Raw genomic sequence first — 18300 nt, 5'->3', positions numbered from 1 at the left:
CCGCCCCATATCTTTGCTGAATTCTGACCAAAAAATCTTGGCAAAGGTCTTAGCGGGTCGATTAAAAGTAGTAATGGTGAAAATAATTCATGCAGACCAATCTGGTTTTGTTCCAAACCGCTATGGTTCAGATAATATTAGGCGGTTGGTTAATTTGCAAAATTATGTATATGATTCAGTATATCCAACAGTGGCCCTATCGCTGGATGCTGCAAAAGCTTTTGATTGTATTGAGTGGGATTATCTGTTTAAGACATTATAAAAGTTTGGTTTTGGTGACAATTTTATTAGGTGGATAAAGATATTATATGATTCGCCTTCAGCGCGAGTATTGATGAATGGGCTCATATCAGACCTATTCCTTTTACAGAGATCCACAAGACAGGGTTGTCCCCTTAGCCCCGGTCTTTTTGTAATTGCTATAGAGCCTTTGGCACAAAAACTGAGAAATAATGTAAATATATTTGAAATTTCGATGGGTAATAGTCAACATAAGCTTCTATTATATGCAGATGATATGTTGTTACTTATGACCCAGCCTGGGAAGTCAATTCCAGCCCTCTTAGAATGTATAGAAAGCTTTACGCTGCTTTCAGGGTATCATGTCAACTGGGATAAATCAGAGGCAATGCCTATGTCAGGACACTGCCCCCATACTTTATTTAAACAGTGGGAGTTTCGGTGGTCCGTGAATGGTTTGAGGTATTTGGGGATACAAATTACCTCGGATTACACTAAGATGGTTCGAGCAAATATGGAGCCAATGTTTGAAAGAATAAAAATGGAATTTGGTAGATGGTCCAGAGTACGTCTCACAATATGGGGTAAAATTAGTTGTATTAAGATGATGACTGCACCCATGATCTTTTATATTTTATCTAATATTCCATTACACATTCCAGATAAGTATTTCAAAGATCTAGACTTTTTAATCCGGCAGTTTCTTTGGGGTAGCTCACCGCATCGTTTAAGTATTAAGAAACTTCAAGCGAGTGCAAAGCAAGGAGGTTTTTCATTGCCTAATTTCCAATGGTATTATTGGGTGATGAACGTGAAACAACTTAGAGCTTGGTTACCTACTGCACCAGTTAAACCCATCTGGTCCCATATAGAGACGGAAGTTAATGGCGGTATTTCTCCTTGGAGGGAGCTGTTTGATACCAGTCATAAAACTACCCATCCTATAATTGCAAAGACATTGTGGTTTAAATTATATAGGGCAGGTCGCTGGGACTTTATTAAATCACCTTCGGCAACCTTATGGAGTAATAAAAGAATTTTAATTGGAGGGACATCGGTTGACTGGTTACAGTGGCGTAAAGCAGGCATCCTTAATGTATCAGATTTATTTGACTGTGGGACTAAATGTTTTTTAAGCTTTGATAAAATTGTAGAGTTATATAAGTTGCAGCGTAATCAATTCTGGAGATATGTCCAAATACATAGTTCGTTATCGAAGTGGCTGGGAACCCCCTTGAGTTGTCCTGTGGGCAGCCCTGTGGAAGTCCTGCTCTCAAGATCACCCTTGGGTAAAGGCATTACCTCTAAGATTTATCACTTATTGCAAGAACGGTCAGCTGACCCTCTCCTTAAAGTTAAGGGCTACTGGGCCCAGGACATGGCATTGGACATATCTTCAGTTGAATGGGATTCATGTTTTCAAAATATTAATACTATGTATAAAGAAACAGGCAGTAGATTTATTCAACTTCAGATAATCCATAGGTGGCATCGAACACCGCAATAATTGTATAAATGGAACCTGGCCTCTATGGACGAATGTTGGAGATGTGATGTTCAAAATGCTTTGATTTTACATATCTTACGAAAAAGTGACTTATGGTTTATTAGACAAATTGCATCAATATGATTGTATTTGGTCCCCCTTTACAAGCTGGCTTTCTGTAACTTGAAGAACAGAGTAATGACAGAGTGGTGGTGTGGGAATTGGTGTGCGAAGAAAGAATAGGATAACTTCCCTTTGTTTTGTTTTTTGTTGTTGTTGTGTTGTGTTTTGTTGTTGTTTTGTTTTTGTTTGTTTGTTTTTAAACTATTTATTTATGTAGTTATCCTTAAGCTCTGTTATTGAAGTTTAAAATGAAATAAATAAAAATTGTTGATGATAAAAAAAAGTGTAAACTTCAAAGCTCATGCATACATGCACATCCAGTGCTCAGTGTCTAATTGTGTGTTTGTGTTTTTACCTTTTTGCAGTAGCGTAGTGAAACATTTGGGCGGTGGATAAATAATGGAAAATAAAATTCAGACTACAGACGGCTTCAGGTGAGTACACGTGGTGCACAAGGACCAAAGCTCACCACCTCAACCTGGACAAAATGAATTATTTTACACTGATACTGTAAACTTTTGTTTGTGTGTCAGGTTTCCATACATCGGAAACAGCTGCTGCACCTGTAATTCTGTCCATCCCGAGGAGAGTCCACACTCTACATCAGATCCTTGGCTCACCTATAATGACGCACAGGTGCTGCACACAACTGGATCTGCAGCTTGTGAGGAACAGCAGCACTCAGCCTACATCTTGTTTTACAAGATTAACGTAAGAAGACACAGCATCTCATCCTGAAGTGAGAGAATGGCACGCCAGCTGCAACCTAATCCAATCTCTCTTCTTTTCTTTTTTCGGTGCCCAGACGCCCTTCAGTTTCATCATGTCATCCCTAACAATAGCTGTAGAGTTGGATGGAGGATGAAGACAGAGAGCAAAAGAAACAGGTAAAACTTTTAAAGCCAGTGTAGCTTCTGTTTTGAACACATTTATTGATGACAATTTTACATAAATAAGCAGTGTGTTATACTGTTATCAGATGTGGAGTCTCACTAACCACTTTAATAGTGACTTGTGTCCCAAATACTGTTTATTTGTCTTAGTTACAGATAGTGAAATAAAAATGGAAAATGATTGTTTCATAATTGTATACTCAGCTTGGTCAAGACAATAATTCGAGAACGAGAAGCGTAGGATTTTGAATTGATACCATTGGTGCATCTACTAAAGTTCTGGGGTCAGTTTGAATATCAGTGACCTTGACCTTGAGTTCAAGTTTTCTGAAAATCTTGTGAATGCTACAACTCTGTGACGAGAAGTAAGTCTCCTAGGTCTTTAAATTTGTATATAGGTGAATCTCCTAGGAAGCTGAAGGGTTGCACTGCGGGCCATCTGTAGAGGTGTAGAGTCAACAACCTGTCTCTGAACGTGGACAAAACAAAAGAGATTGTTGACTTCAGCAGAGCACAGTGGGATCACTGCCCACTTAACATGAATGGATCCTCTGTAGAGGTCGTCAAGAGCACCAGATTTCTTGGTGTCCACCTGGCGGAGAACCTCTCCTGCTCCCTCAACACCAGCTCCATAACCAAGAAGGCCCAGCAGCGTCTCTACTTCAAGCAGAAGCTGAGGAAAGCCCATCTCCCACCATCCATTCTCACCACCTTTTACAGTGGGACTAACAAGAGCATCCTAAGTAGCTGCATCACTGTCTGGTATGGTAACTGCAGCGTATTAGATCGCAGTACCCTACAACGGATTGTGAGAGCAGCTGAGAAGATCATTGGAGTCCCTCTCCCCTCCTTATAACACCCGCTTGCTGGAGGACCCCACACAGCCTTCAAACACACTCTTCACCCTGCTGCCTTCTGGAAAGAGGTCCCAGAACATCCGGGCCCTCACTACCAAACTACGGAAAAGTTTCTTCCCACAAGCCGTCAGACCCCTGAACACTCAGTGACTGCACTGGCACACGCACACCTTCACACACGCCACTACCAAGCACTTATCTGCAGTATCTCACACTCATACACATACATACAGACACCAAGTTACTTTTGCACAATACTCAGCATTTTGCACATTTCCATTGTCTTGTGTCTGTTTTGTCCTGTTCTGTCTAGTTTTGCACTGTTTTGTCTTGTTTATTTTTGCAATTTATGCACACTGCACTTTATGTAGTCCTGGGTTTGTCCGTATATGTCATATATAGCACCAGGGTCTCGGAGGAACGCTGTCTCATTTCACTCTGTACAGTACCTCTGCACGTGGTTAAAATGACAATAAAAGCCACTTGACTTGACCTGTATTTTGTAGCAGTTGCTTGGAGACGAGTACCATACAGTTCAAATGAGCATACATTCCAAAATATGCAAATTAGCCCCATACATCATAATGCTGATGTTTGCTGTTCAGGGTATGAACGTTCTATGCTGAAAGTTTATAAATATACAACCTTTGACTGCTTGTTTTCAGTTGAACTTTTGCAAAGCTGAGGAGATTTTCGCTGCGATCACATCAAGTCCAAAGATGTTTAAACTACTTTTTCACAGAAAGGTAAGTTTGAAGAGACTCGCAGCACGTTTCTCTGAATATTTTCTTATGGTAAATAAGCATTTTTGAAACTTTTAAGGAAGCTTCTTGGATGATTTCTGTAAAAACTGAATTTTGAATCCAAATGAAGGATATTGTATTTTCTTACCATATACTTTGTTTTATGCCATTACTGATGTTGGTTTTCTTGTTTCTAAACAGAAATCACACAAACAAAACGTGGCAGAGAAGGAAATTCCTTCTACGTCTCATCAGAGGTAAAGAAATGCGCCACTCTTTAATGCTGCTGGAGATATTTATAGCAGTGGTTTAGTTGGAGCTGTTTTATTTCCCTTTTATTGGTGTTTTGTATTTACATCTTTTTTACTACTTCTAGTCTTGTCTATAATTTATATTGATTCAGAGATTAGCGTTTGAAAATGTAGAGTGTAAATGTACAAAATACATGATTTTGTTCCATTACAGTTATTCATTTTTATCTGCAATCTCCAGCATGTACTCCTTGTTAAAAATGTCCACTTTGAAAAATAACATTTACACTTTTGTCCTCATCAGCATCCCGGATGCTTGTGTTGCTGAAAATGGTCAAAAGAAGAAGAGAAAATGGAGACACCTCTGCTGTTCCTCGGTTTGCTTTTACACAAAACATATGAAATGCACATTCTCTTTAAATTGCACTTGTTAATTTAAAGTGACTTTACTTTTTTAATAAACTTATGTTTGTTCGTCCTCTGCAGCAAACTGACAGCGATGCAGAGGCAGTGAGCAACACTGTGAAGACACAAAAAAAGTGTCGCTGGTTTCTTTTTAAATTCTGGAAGGTATGTTTTATGGAAAGAGTCACTGTCATCAAGCATTTACTCATCACAGTTAAATGAGAAGAATTAAGAGCAATTTAGCACATCTATGTCCTCAAATTAAGGTCAAAGATGTTTAAACGTTTTTTTTTTTCACAGAAAGGTAAGTTTGAAGAGACTTGCAGGATGTTTCTCTAAATATTTTTATGGTAAATAAGCATTTTTGAATCTTTTAATGAAGCTTCATGGATGATTTCTGTAAAAACTGAATTTTGATCAGAACCAAATGAAGGATTTTGTATTTCATAGGACAAACTTTAAAACTCAATTTAAAGCATGAATAAATTGTTTTTATTTTATTTAAAGATATTCCTATATATCTGCTTCATGAGCTGACAGCTCACTAAAGTGATAAATAATATGAAATAATACCACATTTTCTAACTGGACACTTTTCATGGAGAGACTCCCTTGGTATGTTTGTTTTATGCCATTACTGATGTTGGTTTTCTTGTTTCTAAACAGAAATTACACAAACAAAACGTGGCAGAGAAGGAAATTCCTTCTACGTCTCATCAGAGGTAAAGAAATGCGCCACTCTTTAATGCTGCTGGAGATATTTATAGCAGTGGTTTAGTTGGAGCTGTTTTATTTCCCTTTATTGGCATTTTTTTTCCACCTTGTGTATTTACATCTTTTTTACTACTTTTGGACGTCCTCCAAAATGTTTCAACTTCAAAGCTCATGCATACATGCACATACACTGCTCAGAATCTTGACATCTTTCCTAATTTTGTGTTTGTGTTTTTACCTTTTTGGAGCAGTGCAGCATGCGGTGGGAAAAAAATAGAAAGTCAAACTGGGACTATAGACCGCTTCGGGTGAGTACACGTGGTGCACAAAGACCAAAGCTCACTTTGTCAAAGTGGAGAAAATGAATTATTTTACACTGATACTGTAAACGTTGCGCGTGTGTGTCAGGTTTCCAAACATCGGAAACACCTGTTACATGAACTCCTGCCTTCAGAGCCTCCTCAACATTGAGGAGTTCATAAGAGACATCAGGCGTCAGGGGGTTTTGTGGAGCACAGATCCAGAAGCTCAGCTCTTAAGGTGTGCTACGTCAACCTTCTACTTTCTTCAAAAACCTGAAGAACAAAGAGATCTAACAGCAGAAATGTCTGTTTACCCTTCCTTTCTACAGAAGGCTTATTGATGTCAGGGACTGTCATGAGTCAACAGATTATGGCCTTAAAGATCACCACCTAAGAGCTTTTAAGAAGGCATTCAGCAATCAAGCTCCCGAATACACCGGCAGTGCACAGAAAGTGCGTCAGCTATTTGGACATTTCGTTTTTTGCTTTACCTTCTGATTTTGATGTACTGTTTTAAATCTCTCTGCTTTTCTTTCAGGACGCTCATGAATTCCTAACATTATTCCTCAATGAGGTCAAAAGGCTCACACCTCACCTGGAGAGGAACGCAGCTCTCCTGGGCCAAAGTTATACCTGCCCAGTAGAAGAGCATCACATTTTTAAAATGGAAAACATGAGGACATGCAAGAGGTAAGCCTGTCTTTCAGAAACGCAGAGCTGGTTGCAATATTTTCATATACCTCTTTTCCACGTACCTGATCTTTACTTTAACTACGTTACTCCTGAAATGTGTAGCTGCGGTCACCAATCAACACAGCAAGAGGAATTCACCAGCTTGTCTCTTGACCTTGTTCCAGAGGGGTCTATTATAAACATGTTAGAGACATACTTGAAGGTAAGATCACAAATTCCAATAGAGTTGTCGTATCAGCGATCTTAACACACCTTTTTGTTAGTGTTTGTGTGTATGTGTGTGTGCATATGTTGAGATTTCTTTCTACCATAAAGCCTGTTTTCTCTGTGCTGTTGTTCAGGAACAAGAAATAGAATTTCGCTGTGATTGTGGAGGGACGGCCTCAGAACTGAAGTCGTCTTTTGATACACTGCCAAGGTGAGTAAGGTCACATCAGAATTGATCGACTGACCAGGTTTCCAAACTGTGGCGCATCAAATATCAGAGTTTTTCGAGACAATATTTGAGCAGTCGTTTTCTCCCATCTTCTGTTTGTGTTTGACACTCATTCTTCTTATTTTCTACCTTGTTTGTGTTTTTTTTTTCTTTTCTGCCAGAGTTCTGATCTTGCATCTGAAGAGGTTTGGCTTTACACAAACCTACAACATTCAGAAGGTGGATGACCCCGTCAGGCTGCAGAGGGACTTGGTGGTGTCATCCAATCAGGTAAAAACAGACTGCAGAACGTCTCAGGCTACGTCCACACTAGCCCGGATAGATTTGAAAACTCCGTGTCCACACTAGCGTTTTCAGTCATTTTCAAATAGTTGTGCGTCTGCATTGACACGGCCGAAAACGCTTACGTTCCAGTCCTGCGCATGCGCAAAAGTGAGTGAGAATTACAGATTTTGAAGAAAAGCTATCCGGAGCATGTACAAACTGATATTAATCTTTTTTAGGGCTGTCAAAGTTGAGAGCAATCAAAACAACTGCTGTATAATGCACTCGGCTTATCTTTGTTTAATTGCTCACATGACTGCATCACATGACTAAAATGTGTCATCGTTTTAGAAAGTCTGCGTTTTCGAGTGTCCACACTGCGACGGGACAACTCCGTTTTGAAATGTATGCGTTTTCGAGAGCGTTTTCAAGATGCTGTGTTTTTCCTTGAGGAAAACGCCGTCTCAGTGTGGACGGGAGGTCGAAGCGGAGAGAAAACGATGTGTTTTCAAACGAAAACGCATTAGTGTGGACGTGGCCTCAGCAAATCAGCTTAATTATGGCACTGATGTGAGACTTTATGAAACTAACACTCTTTGGATTTGTTCCTTCTCAGGGTGGTGGCTGTTATAGTCTTGTCAGCATCATCGGTCATTATGGAGGCACAGAGGCAGGTAAAACAACAGACTTGTGACAAACAGAAAATGAAAACTTGCTACTTTTCAGTGAAGGACTCACACACAAAAGCTTTTGATGTTCTAAGAAGCACTAAGTCAAAATCACTGTTTGCTTGAATCAGTTGACTTCCAGAAGTTGGATTCATTTGTCTTAATGTGATTTCAGGACACTACATCTGTAGTTCTGTCCATCCCGAGGAGAGTCAGCACTCTACATCAGATCGCTGGCTCACCTATAATGACGCACAGGTGCTCCATACAACTGGATCTGCAGTTTGTGAGGAACAGCAGCAGTCGGCCTACATCCTGTTTTACAAGAGAAACGTAAGAAGACACAGCATCTCATCCTGAAGTGAGAGAATTTTTAAATGTCCTGTTACCTTGTTAACCAGTTTTGTCTTCATTCTCAGTTCTGAAACAGGAAGTGGAAGGAAGGAAGGAAGTTAAGGTCATCGTCATGCTGAGAAGGAAAAGCAGTCGTCCCAGCCCACCATCGCACACTGGAGGAAAAGTATAGGTAAGTATTGCCCTCAGGAGGAAGGGTCCTCCAGAGAGCCTGGTCCTCCCAAGATTTCTTCCTCCAGGAGGGAGTTTTTTCTTGCCACCGTCGCCCCACATTCACTGGTCTCATCAGCAGGGACATTTTTAACCTCCTAAGACCTGAACTTTCATGGCATGCATTTTTAATTTCTCTGTGCCATTTGGGTTGATTGGGACCTGATGAATGTAAAAACAAAGACATCAGATTCGGACTATCTTTTTTTTGTTTCTCAAAAGAATGAGATCCACATATGAGGACATTCATTTTAAATTTCGATTGAACAGTGGCAGTGTAATGTCCTCCCTCATAAGTGGATATCAGGTTTTTGAAGAGCAATTTATTTCTACACCCAAATGTTATGTCTACATATGTGGACACCAGGTCCTAGGAGGTTAAAACAAAATCTACTAGAGATCGTCCTTTTCTGGACCAGTGTTTGGCTTGCTCTCTGGAAACAACAAATTAGTGCTGTCAGTGTTAACGTCATTTTACCCAATGACGTTTACGCTGACAGCACTAATTTGTTGTTATTATTAATTTATTTGTAAAATAAATAAAATTTAAAAAAAACAAAGAAATGATTTAATTCTTTATTTTATTTTGTTTGATTAAAATCAAAATAACAACAAAAACAAAAATAACTAATAAAAAAATATTAAAAGTATTCAGCAGTGTTTTGTGAAATTTGTAATGAGCCTTAGTTAAGTTGATGTCACAGAAGTTTCTGAATCATTTAGATTGTTCAACAAACTGATTCACTCAGGTAAAGATGGTAAGCTGGAGCAATGGTACCCTTGGAGTTCAGTTTAAGTTTTCAGACAAATATTCCCTCGATCAGTTGCAGCTTCTGCTTTTAAATAAATGATTTAGCTGCAAATGTTTAGCTGCAGGTAGCAAAGTCCAAAAGTGACAACATTTCCACTGCAGTCTCTCCAGAAATGGCTTATAAAATGTTGACCAAATTAGACATTTATCCTTGGATCATTGACAACCCTGTAGGGTGAAAATCTTTCATTGTACCTTTTATAACATTTTAACAAGTTGCTGTCTCCTGCTGCAAGTTTCCTGTTTTGGCTGAACTTCATCAGCTCAAAAAAACTCACCGTGCTGTGGTGTACTAAATGACCTCATGTAGAGGACACACTGAAGGTAGGTTTGCAATGTTTAATTAACAAAGTCAAGATCAGTTAACAACAGCTGAACTAAAGACTTTCTTTTTCTCATCGATAAAATGAGGTCCATGCCAATGCGCTCAAATGGGACCTCCATTAATGGTGAGGGGCATAAAGGTGCTTTTTGAATGACCAGCTGGTTCACCAGCTGACACCACTGGACGCACACCATCGGCACACATCCAAACATGCAAAAAATGCAAGACGGTGGTGCGCACAGATACAGCAGCTCTATGCTCTCCACTTACCCATTTCACTGTGCAAGAAACTGCACAATGACAATAAAAAGCTCTAAGTCTAAAACAGTTTGGGGTGGGTGTGTTCTTCCATCGTGCAAGTGTCACGACACACTGAACATGGTCTGAACATGGATTTTCCCTCAATATTTCTTTTCCACCAGTACTATGGGTATTTGTGAATATCCATGACTGACCCGGCCAGGTGGCCAGCTGGTCTTTGGACAGGAGTCACGGCAGTTTTCAAGGTTCAACAAAATCCCTTTCACTGACAGACTGAAGGAAAAGCTCCTCAAAATGGAGGGTCTTCAAGCTCCTCAGTGGCAGGAAAGGTTTCCCGGACCCAGTGTTGTATATTTGTTTCCCAAAAGATTGAAATAGTGGAGAGAAAATCAGGTTCTGAAACCATCCAGAAGACAAAGTCTCCAACTGGTTTGTGGAAGTCCAGTTTCTCCAAATTAATCAGCGGGTGAAATGTCTCTTCATGGATGGTTTTGATTCTGTTGTTATTCACGAACAAAGCCCTCAAAGCAGCATATGAAAGAAAGTCATCTTTCATTGTTGTCTCCAGCGTGTTAAAAGAGAGATCAAGCTCAGTGATGAGTTTTGAAGCGGCTGCAGGGACTTCTCGAAGGTTTTGGCTCGAACAGTCGAAGGATGTTGTTCACAGTGGTGACACTGTTGACTGGTGATTGACAAGCACTGAGATACTAACATGACAAACACAAGAAACATCATGACTTATTCTCCTGAGTGCCTGCAAAACACAAACACAAATCAAACTCAAAGCTTTTCTCTCAGGTGCTGGTGTGGCACAATCTAATGATAAAAAAGGTCATGCTACAGCTTTTGGAGCACAGCTGCACAAAATAACAGCTTTTGGAGCACAAAATGCATTACAGGTAAACCCAGTACCCAAACATGTTAACAAGGATAAAAAAAAAAATCTGAAACAAAAGCAGGTAGTGTGGTGATTTATGTTGTGAAGATGCTTTCACTCCCATCAAAGTCACCCAGTGTTGAGAACCCAAATGAGCCCAAAAACCTCAAGTGGCTGCAACCAACAGCGAACGTCAAGAAGTGGATACTTGCATGTTGAGCCAGAAACATGCAGAAAACCCAAAAGAGGCAAGACAGCACATCTTGGTCCCACTCAGGCAGTACGAACACCTGGAAAGAGGAGCCCACAGTTCAGACCCAAGGTCACTGGTAAGGACACCAGCCAGTTATAAGTCTAGTTTTCATTTTCATTTTAGTTAGTGTTATGGCCTTTCTAAGGGTGGCCAGACCATAATATAAGGGTGATCCACCCCTGTCTGACCCCAAGCAGCACATCACACAACCAGTACAATTTTGATGGTGATTTTTTTTCACAGTGATTGAATTCTAACAAAGGAAAGGAGCGAACTATAGCTTCGGGGTGGACCCCAAAACAACAAACAAAAAGGACCGTATCTAAAGGATGTACAAAACTTATTTATGAAAAGAATAAAACCAAATGACAATGTCTTATCTCCCTAACTAAGAAAAACATGAGAAAAGGGTAATCAAATAAAAAGGCAGTCCACCCCTACATGCTCCTGTATAAAGAAACAGGTAACACAAAAGCCTGCAGGTTGAGGTCCATGGCGGTGTCATCTTATATGTTGTCTCCAGGTCAAGGAGACAACATATAACATGGATAGACAGACAGATTTCAAAATAACCAGCTGGAATGTTAAGGGGTTGAATAACGGGATTAAGAGGAAGAAAATATTAACATATCTAAAGTGATCAAGAGTTGATATAGCCTTTATTCAAGAAACGCACATGTGTAAGTCAGAAGCCTTAAAACTTAAATGTTCCTGGGTAGGTAAAGTCTTTTCCAGTCCTGGAACTGGTAAAAGTAGGGGAGTGTCGGTTCTGATTCATAAAGCAGTTAGCTTTACTGAAACAAAAGTAATAACAGGTAAGGAAGGTCGATTTATATTGGTTTATGGACAACTACTGGACACACCAATAATTTTATGTAATATCTATGCACCTAATGCAGACATACTCGCCTTTTTTCACAACCTGTCACAGTATCTTTTGGAATTAGAAGGTGCACAAATAGTGGTAGGAGGAGATTTTAATCAAATACTGGATCAAGACCTAGATAGATCACGTCCTAGGAGAGGCACAGAGAGTAAATCTGTAGTTGCCATAAGGCAGATGACCTCAGATTTAGGTCTGAATGATATTTGGCGGACAATGCATCCAGAAGGCAGGGAATATTCCTTTTACTCTCCGCCTCATAATGTTTATACTAGAATCGACTACTTTCTTATTTCTGAAGCCTTAGTGAATAACTCTATAGATTCGAGTATTGGTAATATAGCTATTCTCGGACCATGTGCCAATTTTTCTATGTCTTGGAAATATTTTACAGATTCCTCAAAGCCGCAGATGGCATTTAAATGTGTCCTTAATTAAAGACTCTGGGTTTATTAAATTGATAAGAGATGAAATACAATTTTACAAACAGACAAATAATCGAGAGGACACTTCATTGGCTATTTGGTGGGATGCTATGAAGGCATACTTAAGAGGGAGGACAATTTCTTACGCTTCCTTTAAAAAGAAGGCAGCTAACAAGAATATCATTACGTTAGAAGCCAAATTAAAGGCACTTGAGGCAGTACATTCCCATACAAAAGACAGAGTTACGTTGAATAAAATTGTTAAAGTTAAATATAAGTTGAATGTACTGTACAACAGAAAGGCAGAATACGCTTTATTTCGCATTAATCAAGCATATTGGGAAATGGGAGAAAAGCCGAGTCGTTTATTAGCATACCGTCTTAAACAGAAAGACAGTATGAACCATATCCCAGGCATACAACAATCAGATGGGGTTATTTCAACTTCTATTAGACATATAAATGATGGATTCAGGGCCTTTTACAATAATCTTTATTCTACACAAGGGAGTTTAGATGAACAAAAATTCGAAGCATTCTTTACTGATTTAAACCTGCCACAGCTTTCTACTACTGACCAGCAGATTATAGATGCTCCAATTACAGTGGAGGAGATTACCCGTGCAATTAACAGTATGCCACTTAACAGCGGCCTCCCATGGACGAACATGATAGAGCCTGCCTGAAACTAGGAGAAAAATTGAAACGGGAGTGGCATTCAGGGAGGGAAACGTGGGTGTACGGGGCGAAGGAGCCAACCCTGATGCGCGGCCTGTGAAATGCGACCCAGGGGTACTCTGGGACCCCCGGGGTCCGGAGCTGCCCCAAAGGGGAGCACAAGGGTTAAAATATTGTTCAGAGTTATAATTTTCTGGAGGCCCGTGAAGGTAGCATGAAACGGGACATGTGTATCTATTGCAATGGAGGAGGAGAAGAGAACGGCAGGGAGAGATGCACGAGGTTAGCTGAACCAAAGTGAGAGACTCAGCTAGTTTTACTGAGGTTAACTAGCACAAAAGAGTGTATGACTAGAAAGCTAACCGTGTGAGAGCTTCGCAACAGATTGTGGGTGAAGTGACTTTTTGTTTCAACGGTCGCACCACCGTGTAAAACTGTGTTTCCAGCTACGACTGCCGAGGCTAAAGGCTAGCCCGGAGTCGGAGTACAGAAAGCTGTATCTGAGTACTTCATACTTTATAAAGAAGTCTTTACTGATGGGTGCATGGGAGGGTATCTGGTGCAAAGGTATCACATTAACAGTGGCTGTGCAAGAGCTATTAAAAATTAACAAAAAATAGGACACAGAGTTTCTGTCTCACTCTGAAAGATCCTGCTGTGCTGATTTGCTGCCCAGTGTAAAATATTACTGCCACTGTCTGAAATGGATCTAATATTAACAGCTTGTTGAATTAACAGTGGGCACTTATAGTGTGGTTGCTTGCTTGCTAATCATACGTATTTAAATTGGCAAATTTTTTGAGTGGAGTTTGGGTGTAAAGCATTTCATGCACACTGAGCACAAACTGGGACAGTGGATTATTTTAAACACTGCATGGTAGCAATGGCACCCTTCAGTCTTTATCTGTCTCTCTGTTTGTCTGAAAACATAAAACAATATGTAATATGAATCAATCTGTCTCTGAATCTTCTTAGAAAAAGTATTGTGTAAGGGGACTTTTTATCTTACATTCATAAAGTCCAATCTTTTCTCTTTTTCAGAAAAGATGTCCTCTCAAGTGAGACTGAAGCTGCTGCCAAGCATCAAATGTATGTTTGATGAGCCCATTCAGGTGAAGGTGGCCGGGCTGAGGCCAAGGCAGGTTGTCAACATGAGAGCCAAATTAAACTGATGACAAGGGAAGTGGTGTTTCAGCTCCTCGGCCACCTACAGGGCTGACGGCAGTGGGGAGGTCGACCTGAAAAGAGACCCCTCGCTAGGTGGGAGCAACGTTGGAGTAGAACCCATGGGTCTGCTGTGTTCCATGAGGCCACATACCAGAGGTGTGGACTCGAGTCACATGACTTGGACTCGAGTCAGACTCGAGTCATTAATTTTATGACTTTAGACTTGACTTGAAAAAAATGTTCTAAGACTTATGACTTGACTTGGACTTTTACACCAATGACCTGGGACTTGAATTGGACTTGAACCGGTTTACTTGAAAAGACTTGATATTTCACCCCAAATATAAATTTAACATGCATATTATATAGAGATTGAAAATGTGACGTCATTCAGGGGTAGAACCGCAAAGGATTCTGGGAACTCGTGGCAAGAGGTACCAGCGCACGCAGGCTTTCAGTTGAAATCAGTCACACAGCGATAAAAAGAAACACAAAAATGGCAAGAAGCCGTTGTATTATTAACTGCAATAGCCGGTCGCATGACAGCCACGGGAAGCCGACGGGTAAAGAGATCGGTTGTTATCGGATTATGTCGTTGAAGAGAAATTGTTCGAGCCGTGTTTCCGAAGTGACAAACAGGCGACGGATGGCCTGGATTGCAGCCATTCAAAGATCAAATATAACGTCCCAGAACACTCCAGCTCACAGGTTAGTCTGCTCCAAGCATTTCCACGAAGGTCAGTCTTCTGTTGTAGTTATTACGTCATTTTCACAACATAATTAGTGATATAGGTTACAAGCAAGTCTGGCGCTGAACAGAAATTGTCGCTCCTTTGTTTATTGTGCATAAATAGTGAATTGTCCTGACACAATATTGTGTTTCGCTTCTGTTATTATGGTACATTGACAAAAACATATACTTTTATTCACAGGGTAAAACAGTTGTTTTGTATCACTAATTGCCCAGTGCGATTACAGCATACAGTATTATTGTCACTGCTACATTTCTGTGATGCGTACCAGAAATTATTTCCACTACTAATTAATTATCGTTGAGCTCAAAGGTCCTATTAATAAACGGTTAACGAATGTGTATTTATGACGACGATTTGTGAGACTGGTAAACTTATGATAGGTACGATGGTCTTTACTTTCTACAAGGTGCATTTCAAGGTCCTGTACCCATCCGTCGGTAAACTGTACCTGGGCTTGTTACAGTGACCTGAAGTTACTAAACTTCATGAGTGTATGCACTCACTCCAAGAAGCGTATAATTATAAATATGCATATAAATATGCTACAATGAGATGGCTGACTTCATCTAACTAGCAAATGTTGTCCAGGCTACGTTGGTGATGCAGTTTTTTTTAATGTGTATGATATTTTTGTCATGCGATTTTAAAGCCGGTCCTACAAAGCGCATCCAAGAATAACATGCAGCTTATCTCAGAAATGTCGGTGAAAATTATTCTTGGAGCTAGGTTTAACTGAGCTGCATTCTAAAGAGGTGCAATTTGTGTATATTTTCTAAGTTCACTATTTTGTCATGTGTTGAGAAAAACACAAATTTAAAAATTACATGGTCTAATATTTACATTTAGCATATAACTGCAACATGCTTTTTTTCGTTTTTTTTAATGACTCGAAAGGACTTGAAATTCAAAATTTCAGACTTGTGACTTGACTCGGACTTTTACACCAGTGACTTGAGACTCGACTCTGACTTGCCTGACATTACTTGAGACTTGACTTGAGACTTACTTGAGACTTGCAAAACAATGACTTGGTCCCACCTCTGCCACATACCATGCACAAAATATATCTAAAGACAAATGCCATAAACCCCCAGGTGGTGAAGTTTTCTGTGAATGAAGAGGAGGGCAGATTACTGGCAGAGATGACAAATGAGAGGCTTCTGATGAGAGATGGGGTCACCAGGATCTCCGTCAATGAAGGGAACATCCATTTAGTCTTGTTCACTCCTCCAGGTACTGGAGGTGGTTCCTAGCTTTCTATCTTCATTTTAGTTTATTTAACGTTAACCAGCTTATAAATCAGCATTGTTTCCTTCATCTCAGAAATGAAACCTTTGCTGCTGACGAGAACCTTTTTTTCCTTTCTTCCAGAAAAAGGTCCTTTTCCTGCTTTGTTTGATATTCCCACCTTCATATCTGAGGCAAGACCCAGTCTATTGGCCAACAAAGGTTTCATGGTTCTCCCAATGGCGGTGTACAATAAGAAGGGTGACAATATCACAGAGACACATCTGGACCACTTTGAAGAAGCAATGAATTTCTTAAAACAGCAACCAAAGGTGAGTGCAGAAAAGTGTTTCATACTAGTTACGTGTTTATTTATTTTTCCCCTTTAAGTACATGAGAGTGACTATCTTTTAAAAGATTTAATTGATTTCAGCAGTTGAAATTAGAATTTTCAGCATGCTGGACCTCAATGTGAACCAACAATGTGCTTAACAAAAAGGATGACCCTGTAAGTGTCTATATTTCTACCGCACAAAAACAATTATGACTGATCTTCTTTGGGAAACGACGCAGCCGATCCTGCCGTCCCTGACTGGATCTTCTCCCACACATCATTCACGCCTGACCTCATCTCTTATCTGCTCCTTTTCATGAAAAAAAAAAAGAAAAGAAAAAAAAAAAAAAAGGGAAAAGCACCTTGCCCGCTAACCTTGCTGTATTAAATATTAGCTAGCAATTTGCAGCCTGTTTTTTCCTACTTATTATCTCAGTCTGGGACATTCTTTTCAGACCAGAAAAATATCCCCCTTGTCACAAAACGGCCGGAGGCCGAGTACCAAAAATCAAACCCACGTGCAGAAAACTCAAAGCGGAGGCTGAGGAAAGGGTTTAACAAAGGTTTATTAACTAGCACAAAAATGACGTTTACAGTACTTGACACATGGGGCGTGAGGGTCTTGGCCAGGGGAGAGGGATAAGCAAGGGGACAGGTCCAAGAAAGCAATGACAGCTGGCTGGTGATTAGGTACGTACTGGAAGAGAGGAGAGCAGTGTTAGAGCGGTAGCCAATGAGTTCTGGAGAGGGTGGAAGCTATGAAAATCTTCGTCTTACTGTGCAGGTGGGAGATGGAAGCGTTGAGGGAGAGGTGGTGCGGTCCAGGTGGGTTTGGTAGTGTGTGGCAGCTGTCCTGAGCGGTGACGGTCCCGAGGTGGTGTAAGGGCAGGAGGGCAGGCAGGTGAGGCAAGGAGATGATTCTGAAACCAGATTTCCAAGATGAGTGGTTCAGTGTGATGAAATTTCCAGGAGTAACTAGAACACAAGATTGCAAGGTTAGTAGAGCACTTGAGATTCATCTACATGATGCGTGAGGCCTGGTTACCAACATAGGGTAATTGACGAACTGGCGAGGAAGCGGTGTCAGCAAGCAGCTTAAAATCTCCAACCTGATTGCCTCAATCAGCTTCAGGTGAGGGAGGCTGTAGGCCCCGCCCATGGGTGGATACCAGGGAGGTCCAAACCTTCAGCGGAATTTTACAGCCACACACCAAGACCATGACACCCCTGACTTTAACTAGTTATGATATGCAAGTATGTTTGTCAACATGTCAGTCTCAATAATTTAATTCAACCATAGCACTTTATTGATGCATTTGACCTTTATTACAAAGAGTGCCAGCTTTTAATGAGCACAACTGCAATGTGTATATAAAAATCACGAAAAAAATTAGCTTTATTTAATTATTTAAATCCTTACATACTAAAGGAAAGGTTATGTCTCTGTAAGCGGTGTACTCTCAGAGAGTAAATCTGTGGATCCCAGGTGGACTACCTGCTGTATTCCTGTAGCTAATGGGGATCTTAAATCACCTTCGGCAACCTTATGGAGTAATAAAAGAATTTTAATTGGAGGGACATCGGTTGACTGGTTACAGTGGCGTAAAGCAGGCATCCTTAATGTATCAGATTTATTTGACTGTGGGACTAAATGTTTTTTAAGCT

The 18300-nt window shown here is 40.3% G+C and overlaps 2 protein-coding genes across 4 annotated transcripts in view; both read left to right on the top strand.

Moving 5' to 3' along the window:
- Window positions 1–2145: 2145 nt before the first annotated feature.
- On the top strand, window positions 2146–8598 carry LOC120739811 (ubiquitin carboxyl-terminal hydrolase 29-like). The gene is made up of 18 exons (XM_040041713.1): window positions 2146–2283; window positions 2383–2560; window positions 2655–2736; window positions 4265–4345; window positions 4544–4599; window positions 4898–4970; window positions 5080–5163; window positions 5665–5720; window positions 5964–6020; window positions 6121–6252; window positions 6344–6467; window positions 6553–6704; window positions 6810–6909; window positions 7049–7125; window positions 7305–7413; window positions 8024–8081; window positions 8251–8408; window positions 8495–8598. The coding sequence occupies exons 3-18, from the start codon at window positions 2704–2706 to the stop codon at window positions 8498–8500; spliced, it is 1356 nt and encodes a 451-aa protein (XP_039897647.1). The 5' UTR covers window positions 2146–2283; window positions 2383–2560; window positions 2655–2703; the 3' UTR covers window positions 8501–8598.
- A 5750-nt stretch (window positions 8599–14348) lies between these two features.
- The window catches only part of LOC120739810 (ubiquitin carboxyl-terminal hydrolase 29-like), a 35846-nt gene continuing 31894 nt past the window's right edge, over window positions 14349–18300 (top strand). For 2 of the 3 annotated variants that reach the window (XM_040041711.1, XM_040041709.1), the window contains exons 1-2: window positions 16123–16307; window positions 16446–16633. The gene's annotated coding sequence lies outside the window, so the exon portion shown is untranslated. Of the gene's footprint in view, window positions 14476–16122; window positions 16308–16445; window positions 16634–18300 lie in introns of those variants that run through there. The other variant, XM_040041710.1, reaches the window with a different exon arrangement.

The sequence above is a fragment of the Simochromis diagramma genome, unplaced genomic scaffold (assembly GCF_900408965.1).
Source record: "Simochromis diagramma unplaced genomic scaffold, fSimDia1.1 OVJJ01000304.1, whole genome shotgun sequence".
NCBI lineage: Eukaryota > Metazoa > Chordata > Actinopteri > Cichliformes > Cichlidae > Simochromis > Simochromis diagramma.
Note: the sequence above shows the minus strand (reverse complement) of the source record. Positions and strands in the feature narration are given on the sequence as shown.

Bases quoted from the DNA above. Each gene is read 5' to 3' on its own strand.
- LOC120739811 (XM_040041713.1), top strand. From the start codon at position 2,704: ATGGAGGATGAAGACAGAGAGCAAAAGAAACAG. The intron at 6,705-6,809 runs GTAAGCCTGTCT...TGAAATGTGTAG, and splicing joins AACATGAGGACATGCAAGAG to CTGCGGTCACCAATCAACAC. The intron at 8,082-8,250 runs GTAAAACAACAG...ATGTGATTTCAG, and splicing joins TTATGGAGGCACAGAGGCAG to GACACTACATCTGTAGTTCT.